The sequence below is a fragment of the Athene noctua genome, chromosome 9 (assembly GCF_965140245.1).
Source record: "Athene noctua chromosome 9, bAthNoc1.hap1.1, whole genome shotgun sequence".
Lineage (NCBI taxonomy): Eukaryota > Metazoa > Chordata > Aves > Strigiformes > Strigidae > Athene > Athene noctua.
Genome location: NC_134045.1, coordinates 16601398 through 16616439, shown reverse-complemented (window position 1 = coordinate 16616439; position 15042 = coordinate 16601398). Strand labels below are relative to the sequence as shown.

General features: G+C 37.1%; 1 protein-coding gene across 1 annotated transcript in view; it reads right to left on the bottom strand.

Moving 5' to 3' along the window:
• Window positions 1–3653: 3653 nt before the first annotated feature.
• CHST8 (carbohydrate sulfotransferase 8) overlaps window positions 3654–15042 on the bottom strand; it is a 193596-nt gene continuing 182207 nt past the window's right edge. Inside the window, exons 3-4 of the mRNA XM_074913384.1 lie at window positions 7429–7466; window positions 3654–5043 (exon numbers count right to left, since the gene is read on the bottom strand). Coding sequence (XP_074769485.1) covers window positions 3895–5043; window positions 7429–7466 — 1187 coding nt within the window. The 3' untranslated portion in view covers window positions 3654–3894. The remainder of the gene's footprint in view (window positions 5044–7428; window positions 7467–15042) is intronic.

Sequence of the window (15042 nt, the reverse complement as noted above, 5' to 3'; positions counted from 1 at the left end):
TGCTTTGAGGCATAAGGTCTTAAGAATCTGATCTGTTGGTGTTTCAGTGCCTTTGTACCTCAACTTCTGTGATGTTTTAGCTGGGTCCTTGCCTCTCGATTGTTGCTGTGAATATTCTTCTCCTAACATGCTTGTCACTGGAATCCTAAAATGGAAAATACAGATTTTAGAAGTCATCAGTGTATCAGGAGTAATGAACAGCTGCCCCAGTTAGATTCCAGTGAAGTATCTTCAGTACTGGAAGCAACCTAAGAATGGATTTATGAAGCAGGGAGGAAGGCCTGTTTAACCTCTGTGGGAAGGGAAGATGCTGGGGCAGTTTTGACTGCTGTCAGCACCTGAGCTATTTGTAGTTGTTAATTCTAGGGTGGAGAGAGTTTTATGACAATAGGAGCTGTGAGTAGAGAGGTAGGGCAGAAAAGGATTGGGGAATAAAAATACTGAAAAATGTTAAGGTGAGACCTAGGAGTACAGTTCTGTGAACAGTAGTAACAAATTTCACCTCTTACCTAAGAGAGATCAAGAATTAAAAAGCCAATTGGATTGACAAAATCATTTTGGTTAATTATAACAGTGCGAGATGTTTACCTCGGCTGACCTCTAAGCTATGATGTTTGTCTGAAAATAGGGAGGTATTTTGTAAAAAGTCTTGAATTTCCACTTTCCATATGAAATTGAATATAAATTTCCATATGAAGAGAAGGATAAAGTATGGGGAAAAAAATCAGAATAAAGAACTCTGTGAAAGAAGTTCACTTGCATCATAAAAGATGAAAATGTCAGGATTTTTATATGTGGGCGGAAAAAAGAAATCCAAAGGGAAATGAGCAGTCTGAAAACACCATCTAGTTAAAATTGTTGCTTTTTATTTAAACATGTTGATTGATATGAAAATATTAGTTTACTTGTCTGTTGCCTTAGCATTTTTTTTAAGATAACACATCTCTTCTAGCTTTAAAATATAACTTTACAGATCTGGGTTTTTTTTTCAAACCATTTCTTGTCTTGTTCTTACTAGTCAGTAGGGAGCAAGTGGTGGAAGTAATAAAGCCAAATCAATGCAACTAGCCAGTATTAATTATGTTCAAGTATTTAGAAGGATACTTCTGTTTTTTCCTTGAGATAACAGATGCTACAGTGCCATATACAGCTTGTCATAAACATGCCAATCATTTATTTAGCAGTCTTTGTTGAAAGAATGCTTGTTACCGCAGACAAAATAAAACTCTGCTGAAGTCTTCATCTTCATTTGTCATTAAAAATTTTATTCCCCTGTTGTTAGCTTTTACTGGAGTCATAAAGGTTTTTAATTAAAATAGGTTTTGGGGGGGTAGTGGTAGGACAAGCACCAGTTTGGTACAATCAGAAGTGCAATTTTGCTGGTATTTTTTTATACTCATACAGTGAACACTTTACTGATGTGTAACTGTACCAACAAAATCTTTCAGGTGTAAATGTGACCTTGTGGCTCTTATCAGTTTTTGTGTATGTGTAGATTAAGCTGAAAGAGAACTGGGGTGAGGGAGGAGGAGGAAGGAGAAAGTCAGGTCTTCGATGTGAATCTAGCTGGAGGATTAAGTTCTTTAATCTTTCCCTTAGAGCGCTCTAAAACTTGCAGAGGTCTGAATACAAACGATATCCAGCTTTACTCTGGTCACATCACAGAGCTAACCTACGAGTCTGCATATTCTCTTCTGCTGTAATGGTGCTGCAGTAAGGTGAACTGAGATTCTTGTCTCAGTGGAAGTTCACCTGCTGACTTGAATGAGTTCAGCCCTAGTCTGCAGGAGCTGTAATAACACACTGTGCTTTGGTACACTGACCTGCTTGCAAGATCAGACCCTGAAATATAAGCTCTGGGGGCTCCAATATCTATTAGATCCTTTCTTTGTGTTGGTGAGTCTTTGGGATTTCCGTAACTACAGGCAAATCAATTGAATCGGTTAGAGTGCTGTCACTTCTTGGAGCACTTAATATCATTAAATGCTAAGGATGACGTAACTCAAATTCCTAGTGGTGGTCTTGTCTATGCCTCCTCACCACCCCCCTGATAAATCCCACCACTATCAGAATCAATGTTCTCCTCTCTCTGCGCTCAGAAGTGATTAATGTGTCTTCTTTTCCCTGGGTGCTCCTGCGTGAGGTTGCCTGCCAAGTTTACCTGTTGGCAGAGCAGCCCAGGGGAATAGCCCCCAGCCTGTTACAGCTGATCTGAGCTGACCCAGCAGAAAAATTACCTCAAGTTAAAAGGCTGTTCCTTAGTCATGTGAGCAGATCAACAAGTATCTGAGGGGGTGGGAAGGTGTGATAGGTGGTTAGCTCCAGCAGCAAGGCAGTGATGACAAGCTTGGGCAGACCAGGAATGGTAACGTGTTTCATGGAACAATGTAAGTTCCACATTACCTTTCTAATGCAAACAGTCTTTCTCTGAAAAAAAAAAAATGAAAGTCTGATGTCAGACATCATGTGTGAAGTATTTGTCAGTAAAGCTTTCCATACAAGGTGTTTTAAAACAATTTTTTCCCTATTTAAATAAATAAAACAACAAAAAACCATATTGGATATTTCTGGGAAACTGCAATGCCACTACTTACGATGCTTGAAACTATCTGTATGAGGATCTGAACCTTGTAAATGTGAAACTGCTCAAAACAAGTGTTTCTTCATGGGTGTTTGTACATTTGTACAATGCCAGTTGTGGTGGAATTCTTGGTTGTGAAATACAAACTCTAGAAATTACTGAGGAGTTCAAGTTTGGTATTGTGGTAGAGTTTGAGACTTGTTCCAATATGGCAAATTTAAATGTCATCATTTCAAGTGGTTAAATGACAAGGTAAACAAGGATACTGTATACGGAATTAGTGTGAAGATTTATAAAAACAGTGGAAGGTCAGGTATTTGATTCTCATAAGAGATTTCTGCTAGAGATGAAAGCAAGCCTTCTCTTAAGTATAGTAAATGAACAACCGATCTAAAGCACCTGGAATTTTTTTGTGTGTGGTCAGATCTAATTGTTACTGAAATAAACAAGTGCAAATTGTTTGCAGCAATGAAAAGAACTACCCTGATGGGCAGGAAGTTGCATTTATTCTTGCTTGTTATTGTGAAGAAAGATTTGATATTCCTGGTGACTATGAAGATTAAACCAGAGATTTATGTTAATGCAAAGGATTAAAAGAATCTTAATAACATTTATAAAGATGCAAATGTTCGCCTGCATTTTATCTTCTTGCAGATGAATGTGCCATAAGGGAAATATTGAAGGGGGGGAACACATCTTTACTCTGAGTTGCAACATCTGGTTTAATACTGCACTCACATGGTCATTAAGCATTAGTTGTTTTCACCAGTGTGTTTCTGAACAGTGTAAGTGTGAGAGACTTTTGAATATCAGGAAATAGCAATCTGTGGACAACTTCATAGTGTCTGGTTAGTGTATGTCTTCACATGTTGCAGATTTCGAGGAACTATAAATAGTATTTTTTTTCTACCTACTCTGTCACTTTGATACTTATTTTTCTAAATAGTGTAGAGCTTGAAATACTGGCTCAACTGTAGGGTTGTCAGCCATGTTTTTCCCAGTTTCAAACCATTCTCTCAGTCCAAACACAGGCCACACCAGCATGGAAAATTATGTGCTTTATTTGGGAGCCCTGACATATTATACATATATGTACATACATTTCATATGGAGAAATTATAGAAAAAATATGATTTGAAAAAGGAGGCAATTAAGGTGAAGGTGTAAACATCACTAGCCATTTGTGTTCTGCTTTAGGTTTCTTCCTGCTCTTCAACCAATTGTTTACTAAGACAAGTATATATAAACAGAAGCCACCTGGATTTGCTATGCAATTCAACTGATATGACTGTGAAAATGTCCCAGCTCTCAAATCAATATAAATCTTCAAAAGGTTTTGAGTAGTTAAACATCAAGTAATCCATATAGTAAAAGTCATAGCTTCGTTGTCGTTGAGAAGGAGAAAGCTGTGCAAAATACTGTTGTGTAATTTTAGTGGTAGTTCTTTCTTCATTGGAGTGCCTATCTTTAAACTTGGGGAAAGTTAAATTTTGTGGAGCACCAATTAAGTGCAAGAAAAAGTTTGCATCTTCTTCCATACTTTCAAATTTCCCAACAAAGTCGTAGTCTATTAAACATGGGCTGCAAAGCCTATTGACATGATCCCAGTGGATATCCATACCCACTGGCCTATGTACATCCAGGAGATACTGAATGAACTCTTTAAATTTGACTCCAGAGCCTGTCCTTAATGCTTCTTTGGTGGCATTGACACGGTATCTGGAAATGATGGCTTTTCCAAAAACTGGGTGGTAGTAGTTGTTTGGATGTTCAAACTTGTCCCGAAATGCAGATACCAGCTTTTCAAAAGGTTCACGAATAAAAAGCATCTTTGTGTAAGTGTTGAGCCTATGATAAATTCCTTTGTGATCAAACCCATCCAATCTTTTTAAATAGTTTCCATAGTGCACTGTGTTGTGCTGTATATCTTTTGTGGAAGAAGCCAGGCCGTTAAGAACCATGAGCACCCGTTTCCAGTTCGAGCAGCCGGCTTTTGGCACTTCACAGTATAAAACTCTGTATTTATCTTCTACAAATATTCTAGAAACATGATAAGGAGTGATTATTCTTCTATTATTACTCTTGTATTTAGAACAAGTTTCCCTCATAATCCGCTTTCTTTCTCTTTGGATCTGATAGAGACTTTTCCACTTGTTGTTGTTTCTATCTTCAGATTTAAGCGTGGGCAGGTTGAGAATGGAGCTGTTCATGGAAATTAGAATTGGGCTCTTTTTAATTATAAATCTCCTCCTCCGTTTATGGAGCCTGATGGAATTAATTTCTTCACCTTCCAGTTGATCTTTCATTGCAAACATTATGCTGCTTTGCCTTCTGTCTGTGCTTTGAAGTTTAGTGGGCACATTTTCAGATAGGTGTAATGAATCACTCTGCTCTACTGTTGCTACTCCGTCTGCAGTATTTTTCCTTAATCTTCTACCCTGGTTATTGCTGGAAATGCAGTCCTGATGAGGAAAAATAGATAAAAGATGTTAGTAAACGGGAGAGTGTTTGTCACTATTAATAGCTTGCACAACTTAATGTGGATCTTTCATACACTCTGAGTTCAGTGAATTGTACAACGAAATGCATTGCTGTAAGTCCTCCGTGCTGTGCCTGTGTCACAGCCAGCCACTTTCCTCTCATTGTCGTGTTCTGCACTTACATGAAATTCAAACACTGAGATGAGCCTGAACTGGCAAATTCCAGTTCAGACTTGGATTTAACTGTGTTTTAGGTGGTACCTGTACCCAGACTTTGATAGATACTTTTGTCTTAGATCTGTTGTGTTTGAAATTTCCACAGAAGGTGTCTGAGTATTTTTGAGGACTTAATTACTCCAGCCTGCCTGTTGTCACACAAATCTGTTTTCTTCCCATCCCCCTTTCAGTAGTTTACCTTTGCAGTGAGGGCAGTTGTGCACAGAGTGCAGCCTGACAGGGAAGGAAGGTTTATAGTGTTTGTAAAGTGGAGTGAAGATGTAGAAGGAGCAAGAGTGGGAAGAGGGAAGCAGAAAGGACTGCAGGGAGAACATGGAGGCTTTGCAGCAAAGAAGTGGGTTTGGCGAGAGCAGCATGAATAGAGACCCCGAAGGCAGGCTTGAATGAGGTGAGCCTGGGACCAAAGCAACTGAGACTTGGTGAGAAGCAGTAAGGGGTGGGAATGAAGCTGCGGCTGGGACTAGGCAAGTGAAAACAGAGTAAGTAAAGCAGGTCTGTGGCTAAGGGGTGTCTGGGACCTGCTCTTTTTTCATTAGGTGGATCTCACTGGTTAATACTTTTGGCGTACAGCACAGATGTGCTCCATTACTTCCTACTTCTCAAAGCACCTGAACGAAATCTGTGTCTACACGTCTACGACTCTAAGACTAAAATGAGGTTCTGGACACTGTTTAACTTTTGAGAACTCACCTGGGAGCCGAGTGGCATGTGAACCACTGGGGAGTATTTCAACATAGGAAGTAGATGTAGTTGCTGAATGTTTATTTAAAACTTTTATAAATTGTACCTTTCTGATTTTCAGTCTTTATTTGCTCACTACTAGTATTTTAAAATGGCTTCAAAAATAAGATACTGGATGAATTTTAAGGTGTACAGTATGGGGATTAGTAAGGTCATGCTCTTTCAAGGTAGTGGGTTAAATCTTAATTGTAATAGTGATTTTACAAGTCTCCTGTTGGCTGAAAAATGTGATACTATAGGTATCTTAAACTTGTGCTGTTGTGAAGGTTTTATCTTGCCACATCCTCCTTTAAGGTCTCAAAAAAGACTCGGTAATTATTACAAGAAGTTTGGTGACAAAAGAATAAAAAAAATTAAAATATTTTGTAGGTGACTTGTTTAAATTGGTCACTATTATACAAAACTCAAACAGAACAGATCAGTATTACAATTTTGAGAGTACTATGCAAGTTCTTGCAGAACTTAGGCTTCTAAAATGTTTTGCTGGCTGTTCTGGTAGTGGAGGTGGTATATGATGTGCAGACTGGGAAACCAACTGATAATTTGTCATGCAAGGCACTGTGTAGTCAGTTGTTGGGAGTGATTGTTGTACTCTTCAGAGGTTGTTTCCAGTAGTCAAAGGTGTATTGAAGTTATTGTCTATGTAAAATATCAGATGCATTTCTAAATATTACCCTTTACAGCATGGCTGAACTTCAATCTTATTTATCCATGATGTGGCTGATATTTCAAGGTTATCAAATTCAGGCTTCTTAGATATTGCACCTTTAATGATGACAATGATGAACCTACAGTATTTGAAACTCAAATGCCATGATTTGAATGTCTTCTGTCAGTGTAACTCTTCATCCAGAAGGTCAAGCTGGAGCTGTAGAGATGGGCTGATGTCAATCACATCACACTGATTTCACCAGGCAATGGCATTTGTGTAACAGCTGACAGCTGCACTTGTTCCTCTGCATATCTTGCACTTGCCCTTTAACTGTGAAATAGTGACAGCCCACCGCGGTCGTTCACTGCTGCTGTGAGTGTGCTAACAGCCACTAGATGGAGGAATTTCACCAGTTTTTTTTTTTTTTTAGCCTGTTTTTAAGTGTCTCAAGACATTCATTTGATCAATACGATTTCATACAGGAATATTAATATATGCAAATTTCACAGTATCATTTAGCAATATCTAGTCTAGGAAAAAACTCATAAAACTAAAGTTGCATAGCTTATCGAATTCATATTGTAAAAGGAAAATTTGCACTTTGTGGAAAGGCTTTGATGCATCTTTCCTTTTCAATGCTTCATCTCCAGTTTAGTGGCCTTATCTGAGCCATCACTATCTGTATGTCATACTCAGAATATGGGTACAATTTTCCTTATGTACTTCTGAAAACTTACTTTTTTTTGTTGCTGGAATCCCATGTTATATTTTATCCCTAAACAAAGAAAGAAATTAAAGTCATTATTTAGTAAAAATAAAAACATTAGTTTCATTTTTGCTGGACTGATAACAGTGTATCCTTGCAGTAACTAAAAGGAAAACAAGAACAAGTTCTGTTAATGCGATGATAACTCGACCAATGATGAATCATAGTTAGTGTGTATTTTACAATAAGAACACCTCTTGTTATAGATACTTGTAGATATCATAACAACTGTGAAATGGAGTGAATGTCTTTTCTCCATCTCAGTTTCCCCATCTGTAAAAGGGAGGTAAAGTGATGACTTAACCTCAGCTAAAAGGCCAGTAGCAGAACGGGAAGCAGCTGAAATCTGTGATCACAGGTTAAAGCTCTAAAAAAAGGCTATTGATTGTCTATCTACCTAAAGTTCTGTGGACTACACCCCCAGCCCAGCTTTGGCTAGTATGGCAGTTAATCATTGTAATAGCTTTCAGTGAAGTCCTGTCCTTTGCTGTAAAGCCACAGCAACACACAGTGGACTTACATATAAGTCAGGTAATGTTTGTAGATTTTTGGAGAGAAAACAATACAGAATTGTGTTTTGCTAAATCTTCTGGCTTCTACAGTGATGTCTACCTGAAAACATTATAATGAAGATGTGAAAATCCTGGAAGGCAGCTTTAGCAGATGTGTAGGATCTCTTTACTGTTCCTAACCTCTGTTAAGTATAAGTTAATAATACAGGAATGTATAATGGAAAACATTTTTTAATTATTAAATTAGTTCGGGGCTTTTCAACTTAGAGAACTGCTAATCGTCACTGTTACTGTTGCTTAAGAACTTCAGTTGCTTGAAGGCTTCAGTTTAATAAGTCTGCATTATGAATCCACAGGTGTTTTGACAAGGACAATTACAGGTAAATGTATTGCAGAGCGTTATAAATGAAAGCATCACTGGGGTAGCTCAGTCCCATCAGATTAATTTTCATAGTACTGTGAAAGCTCTCAAAAACAATGTGTGTGGATACTTCACATTGTACCTTATTGCCCTTAAAGTGGCAAGTCCAATTCACATGATCAATTGTGTGTTTTGTTTTTGTTTTGTTTGTTTTTTTAAAATCAGATCTACAAATTAGTGTTTGTAGTAGAGTGAGTAAAATTGCTATGGTTATTTCTATGCTAGAGCTCATCTAGCAGTACTCATCACTCTTCTGGCTCATGTTTGAGCTTTAATTCCACTGCAGCAATTTGTTAGCAATAAACTCAAGTTAAGGTGGATGGGGATATTGTGATTCTGTGCCTATGAAAAGCAGAGGGCATATTATTTTTACTTCATCAAAAATAAGTTCCAGACATGTTCTAGAAGGAGTCTTAAGCCTTTTCATAGCTGCTTCTCCAAAATGTTTAGCTGCAAAATGAAGTCAGAAGGTATATTATAAACAGAGCTAATCTATAACATCCTTGTGTGGGTTCTAGAGAATTAAAACTGATTCTGTTGCACCAGGCTTTAGGAGATTGAGTTGTCCAGTTCTTGATGTGATAAGTTAAAGAACTGCATTCATGATACTACTGTGTACTATGTTGAGCAATGAGGGTACGGAAACGGCTGTCCAAAAAGAATAGCAAAAACTGAGCACCAGAACTTTGAAAGAATTGGTATTAGAGCATGTGTGATCTGTTTAAACCATGAAAACGTTCTGTTTGTCAGCAAATGTAACCACTTTTTTTTTTGCTAACCCTAAAGGTGTAACTTTAAGCTGCTTGAGCTAGATTTGCATTGACTGCTTGGCCTCTTCCCTTTTAAGGTATCATTAATGGCTGGTTGGAGTAGTTGCTTAACTTCTGCTTTAGGCTTTCTTGTAGTAGAGCTTGATATAGAATATTATTTTCCTTATAAATGCAGAATATTGTTGTGCTATTGCTTCTTTTATAGGCAGAAATAATGTGCCAGGTACAGTTTTGAAAATTTAATACAGGTAAATTTAGTCTGGTGGTGTGGATTGGTCAATTCTGCTTACTTTCTGTGGATGTCTTTTGGTTTCTTGTGTATGTGTAATATAATGCACTTAGTAATTCTGATAATAATGTTATTACAGACAACAGCCACCGTTAGGTTCAATACCAATTTATTCCTCTCAAGTATTTAATTTTTGGTCTTTCTTTAAACTGGATTGAGTGGTGTTAAGTCATGCCTTGTCCGCTGTCATGGATCTTGGAGATTTACTTTGGCTGTTAATACTGCAAACATGGACAGGAGAGAATTTACATATTTAAATATTTCTCCTGCTGTGAACTAGTTATGCGTACCACTGTAAGATAGGAGAATGGTTGTGCAACCCTCCCCAAAAGATCAGATCATACAATGTCTACAAATCTACTCCCTTTCTGAAAGCATTTTCATCTTTTCACAGTTGAAAATTTAAATAGGCAAGAAAAGACTTGGTCTCCTATTGGAAAAACCGAGCAATTACTTTGGACAGATTTCGATGAAAAAATTAGGAGAACATTTGCTGTGTCCAAATTGTAACGTAAAAGTTACGGTTAGTTATTTTTCTCCCCATTTGTTTAGTTGTGGTCACTTGTCCTGACTTCAGTGAGAGCAGTGATAGCTTTTAGCAAAGCCACACACTTTGTGTAATTACCTGTTAAAGTTGGTATGTATCTGCTATGAATAATAATTATATTTAAAAAACCCACAAAAATGCAAAAAGCAGGTATGAGGCCTATCTTTTTTTTGTGGTTAATTATGTTTTTGTAGTATTGTTTCATAAAGGTAATTTGAGAGATTAATGCTTAGCACTGATATGGTGTGCTTTAAAAATGAAATGCTAGTAGGGGATGACTAACTGTTTAAAAAAAATGGTTTTTCATTTACTGGCTTTAAGATGTAATCAGAACAACAATTCATGTTTAATGTAAATGTTTGGTGAAGTACTTGCCAATCTCTTCAATGTTTTCTGAATTTATGACTTCTAAAGTTGGCTTCTTTTAGCTGTCTTTCTCATGGTACAGTCTGTCACTTCGGATTTAAAGCTACATGGCAAAAAACCTCTGAAGTGCAGTCAACTCGGGAAATTATGTTGTACAGATCTACTATACTAATCAAAGTCTAAATTTAATGTTATGTTACATCTTTACTATCTGTGTTATTTACCAGCACTCAGATGTTATTGCCAAAACAGTAGGTGTTTTGGGTTTTTGTGGGGTTTTTTATTGTGTTTTTTTGCAGTTTTTGTGTTGGTATTTTTTTTCCCCATAAATTAAATCACTGGTGTCTCTTGCACCCGGGCAAAGTTAGTGATCATTAAATGTTTGGTGCCAGACATGACGATGACCAACATCTCAATAGTGCTTAAACAGACAGAGAATAGCTGGGAGACAGAGTCATTCTATCAGTTGTACATCATTTATGTCAGTTTTCATGGTGTTCTTTTCTCTTCCCTTTGTAGAACTGTGATTTTCCAGATCTGAGCTTGGCTTATGTTTTATGTCTGCTTTTGTTGTCTTTCATGAAATATGAGCCTTGTGCTTCATCCAGTACTACCATACAGTCAAACCCATTGTGAGCTTTTCTTTTTTTTTTTTTTTTTTTTTTACAATGCTACTAGCAATACAATAAAATGGCCTTCATCTTCCCTATGTAATATTATATAGCTTTGCCTCTTTGCCTTCTCCTCTATCTCTGCTTCAAGACCTAATTTTGGTTTGCCTCTGGTGTTTTGCTCTGTTCTGAGACTACACTACAGCTAAAATATTTTTTAATAAAAATGATAACTTCAAGTCTGTGTCTGTGACTCCATCCCTTAATGGGCTTCTGTGAGCAGTGTATACTTGTTTGCTTCATCCTAACTGATTTGTGAAATATACTCTGGAATGGCTGTTGCTATCATTGCATGAACATCTGTGTCAAGTGTCCTATCCACATGTGTCTGTCTTAGGCCTTTACTCAAAGGCAACAACATGTACTTAACAGAATGAATAATAGACTAGTACTCAGAATTCCAATTAGCATGAAAAATTTTTAGTTTGAAAAGGATTTTCTTCAAAATACCGGTCAGATAATCTCTTTCCAGGTTTTTTTGTCATTTAAAATAAACTCTTAGCTTGTACAGTATGAAAAAACTGCCCACTTCTGATCTTAACTTACTCTGGTGTCAATTTGTTTACATATTTGAATGAAATTATTAAAGAAATTTAGTAATTTTTAAGATTGCTACCATTATAACTTTGCTTTTACATATATGGAAAACTTCTAAAATATATAAACCTCTTGTTAGAAAATGCTCTTATTTTGAAATTGAGGCCTAATTAATAGAACAAACTTTATATGTGTTTATCTGTTCTAATTGTATGCTATGTAAATATCCTTTCTATATCTAAAATGTATAGGTTTTTTATTAGGGAAAATCCTCTCAAAAGTCCCCATTTAAGCTACACACACAGTACCTTAGTTTAATACGGATTAAATTAATGAGGCAAAGTACAGAAAGCTTAGCAAAGCTGTAGCCCATCTTAAATTGTGCATCGAGAAACAAGCAAACCTATACAGTGAATCTGTATAATCTAGCCTCTTTGAGTCCCCAGTGAAGCTGCAAGTATGCGGTGTCATTTCCCACAGATGAGTAAACTTTTACAGTGAATGCTTTGGTTAAATGATACACTGCCAAGCCCTTGTCAAAGCTAAATGCTTAGTGACATGATATGCATCATCATGTTTTACAGAAACTTGTGAACTCATGTATTTCTGAGGCACAGAGTGTCTGTTTTCATGTCTGTTTAACACTAATTGTTGCAATGGTAAAGACAACACAAACAAATTTTACTGTATTCTTTATGAATGACAAGTTGCATGCAGGAAAACCTTCAGCCTCCTGCAATTTGACCAAAGAACCTGTCTTGTCATTCTTGAAATGAAAGCAGTCAAACACAGTCTCCATAGCACCTTTCACTTCTATGTCAGCTTTTTGTATTCGTGTCAAAATAATTATATATATAACAAGAGTTATTTTATTTGTGTATGAATTATGAGTGAATTAATGGGTAACTCATTTGTAATCTGGAAAAAATTAGATGTTACTGTAAATACTTTATTCTGATATCCATTGCTACAGTATGCACCATGTAGTGATTGATTTTTTTTTTTTTTACTTCACATCACAAAGCATAGTAAGTTATTTTACTATTCCAGCTTTTCACATGCCAGAAGCAGAGGTTAGTAGCTGCATTTGCCAAACTGATCTGATTTTTAGGTTATCATGTTTTCAATTACAAACTCAAATATGGGTTGTCTGAAACCCTCATGTTACTGGTCAAATTCTACTCTGAAAAATTTAAATCCAGACTCATACAGTGAGTCTTTAGTAATGTCTAGATAGAAGGCAGGTATCTGACTTCTAATCACGATGTTCAGTTCACCACATTGCAGCTGATTGCTCAAGTAGTGAGATACAGTTTATCCACTGAAGACCGGGGTTTTGAAGCCCAGATTCTGCTGCACGTCTGGATGTATTGGATTCTCACTTACATGCTATCCAGGCAGTTGGATGTGTGTATCCTTAACATGCCATGTGTCAGTGAACTGTGGGCTGTAGAAACATTTCCAGCTTGGGTAAAGCTGGGCCAGTAGGGTTGGGGACTGAGCTGCTGAGAGAAAGACCCTTCAGTAAGCATCATTGTGGGCTGCATGCAGTATAAAGCTGCAACTTCTTGAAGAACCTCACTGTGAGAATGACATATTTTTGCCCCTGCTAGGTGGTGTGTGTTCCAGGGGAGCCCTGATTTTTATAGCCATGATAGAGAACAAGGACTGTTAACTTGAGAGTAGTTCTTTCTTGTATGGTGTGATGTTAGTATTTTTCCAATGCAGTTATTGTCTCCTCTTCAGTGCTTTCTATAATCTCTGTTTTTGGCTAATGCTTACAGCCACCTTTTTTTAAAAATACTTTTCCTACTCTTAATATTCATGCTTCTATTCTTTCCAATAATCTTCTTCCCTTCATCTTTCTTTCCCTGTATAAAGAATTTTCAGTCTCTGCTCTGACTCTGTGATCCAGCAGTTTTGAGGGTGTAACAAAAGCTAAGCTTGTAGTATTTCCAGAAACAAGAATGTCTGCATTTGATTAACTCCATTTTAATTGATCTCAATTTGAAACTTGTGTTCTATCACTTTACCATTGTCCTTACCAGGAATGCTGATCCTAAAAAAAAAACCAACCAACCCTCTTATAGGGAAAATCTAGCTGGGATTTAATACTTTTGAGAGGGATGTTCATTAACAGCAACATCTGACAGGATTGCATCTTATTCTAATAAAAATATACTGCATTTAAAGTAAGATTTATAGAAAAAATACTTCTCTTTTGAGTGCAGTTAAATAAAACAATGTTTATTCGTTTGCTGTGCAAATGTTCTTATGCCTCCATGGTCCTGGTATGGGACAGTGATCTCCTGTTCTGCTTTGTGGCAAAGAACCTGATTTTTTTTTAAAGTTCATCTTGCTCATTTAAAGGAGTGAAGACTTAACAGGCAGGTTTTCTGGTTATTTCCTTTGCACAGAGGGGGATGGATAGAATGTGGCTATTTCCCAGTCTCCAAAATAGTCCTTTGGAGCTCTGAAGTAGTTAAGCATGACTCTGAGTTAAAAGCTTCTTTTTTCTCTCTTTTGGGAAGGCATGAGAAGTTTGGTAAGCTACTGAGGGTTAGGGTTTTTTAATCTCTTTATGGTCCTTCTTTCATATGTGAGTTCCTTTGTAAATCAGGTAACTCATTCTTCCTGAGTTCTTAGCTTTTTGTTTCAATCCTACCATTGTCAGGCATGCAATTTTTACTAGTTTAAATGCTATCCTACCATTGCTAGGCATGCAATCTTTAATGGTTTAAATGCAATCTATTTGAGGAGCTTTGAACTCCTACTTGGGGCTTACTATGAAGCAGTTGTGGTTTAGTAGAATACTTCCCCAAAATACCCTCCTTTTCCCCAGTCCTGTGCTAGTATTGTGCACAAACTGAATTAGTTCATATTGATCTTGTGCTTTTCACTCTGAGTCAGTTTCAGAGAGGTAGGCGTTGAATGTAAGTGGAACTGTTTGCTTCATATTTCTAAACCCGGCAAATCTGCAGTTTATCCCATAGGCAGCAGGCAACGTGGTATTGTGCTGCATTTGTGTCATGGGGTACTTATGATGGTAGCAGCTTGTGTGCACTTCAGTTGATTAAAACACGATTACTCTGGCTTTTTGTGACTGAAATGACTTTCCATCTTAATGAAGTAAGGGAGTCTCTGGACAGAAGTACTGAATGTGGGGAAAGCAATGCAATTCTGAAGGGCATACCCAGGAAATAATTAAAAGCGTTAGGTTCATCCATCAGCTTGAACAAGAAAAAATTACAAATGGGGGAACCAAAGTAGAGATCAGTACACATGTTAAGTGACTTTTGATGTTTGCCACTTGAGGACTTTACACCGTCAAAGAACTTAGTATTCCCATTTTATTTGTAGTACCAGTTGTGAATCTTGCATGTCCAAATTGAGCAAAACTGCACAAAGTCATCATTTTGAAGCACAGTACTCTGAGTTGTGGCTGCTTCCATGTCGTCATCGCTTCCCTCTT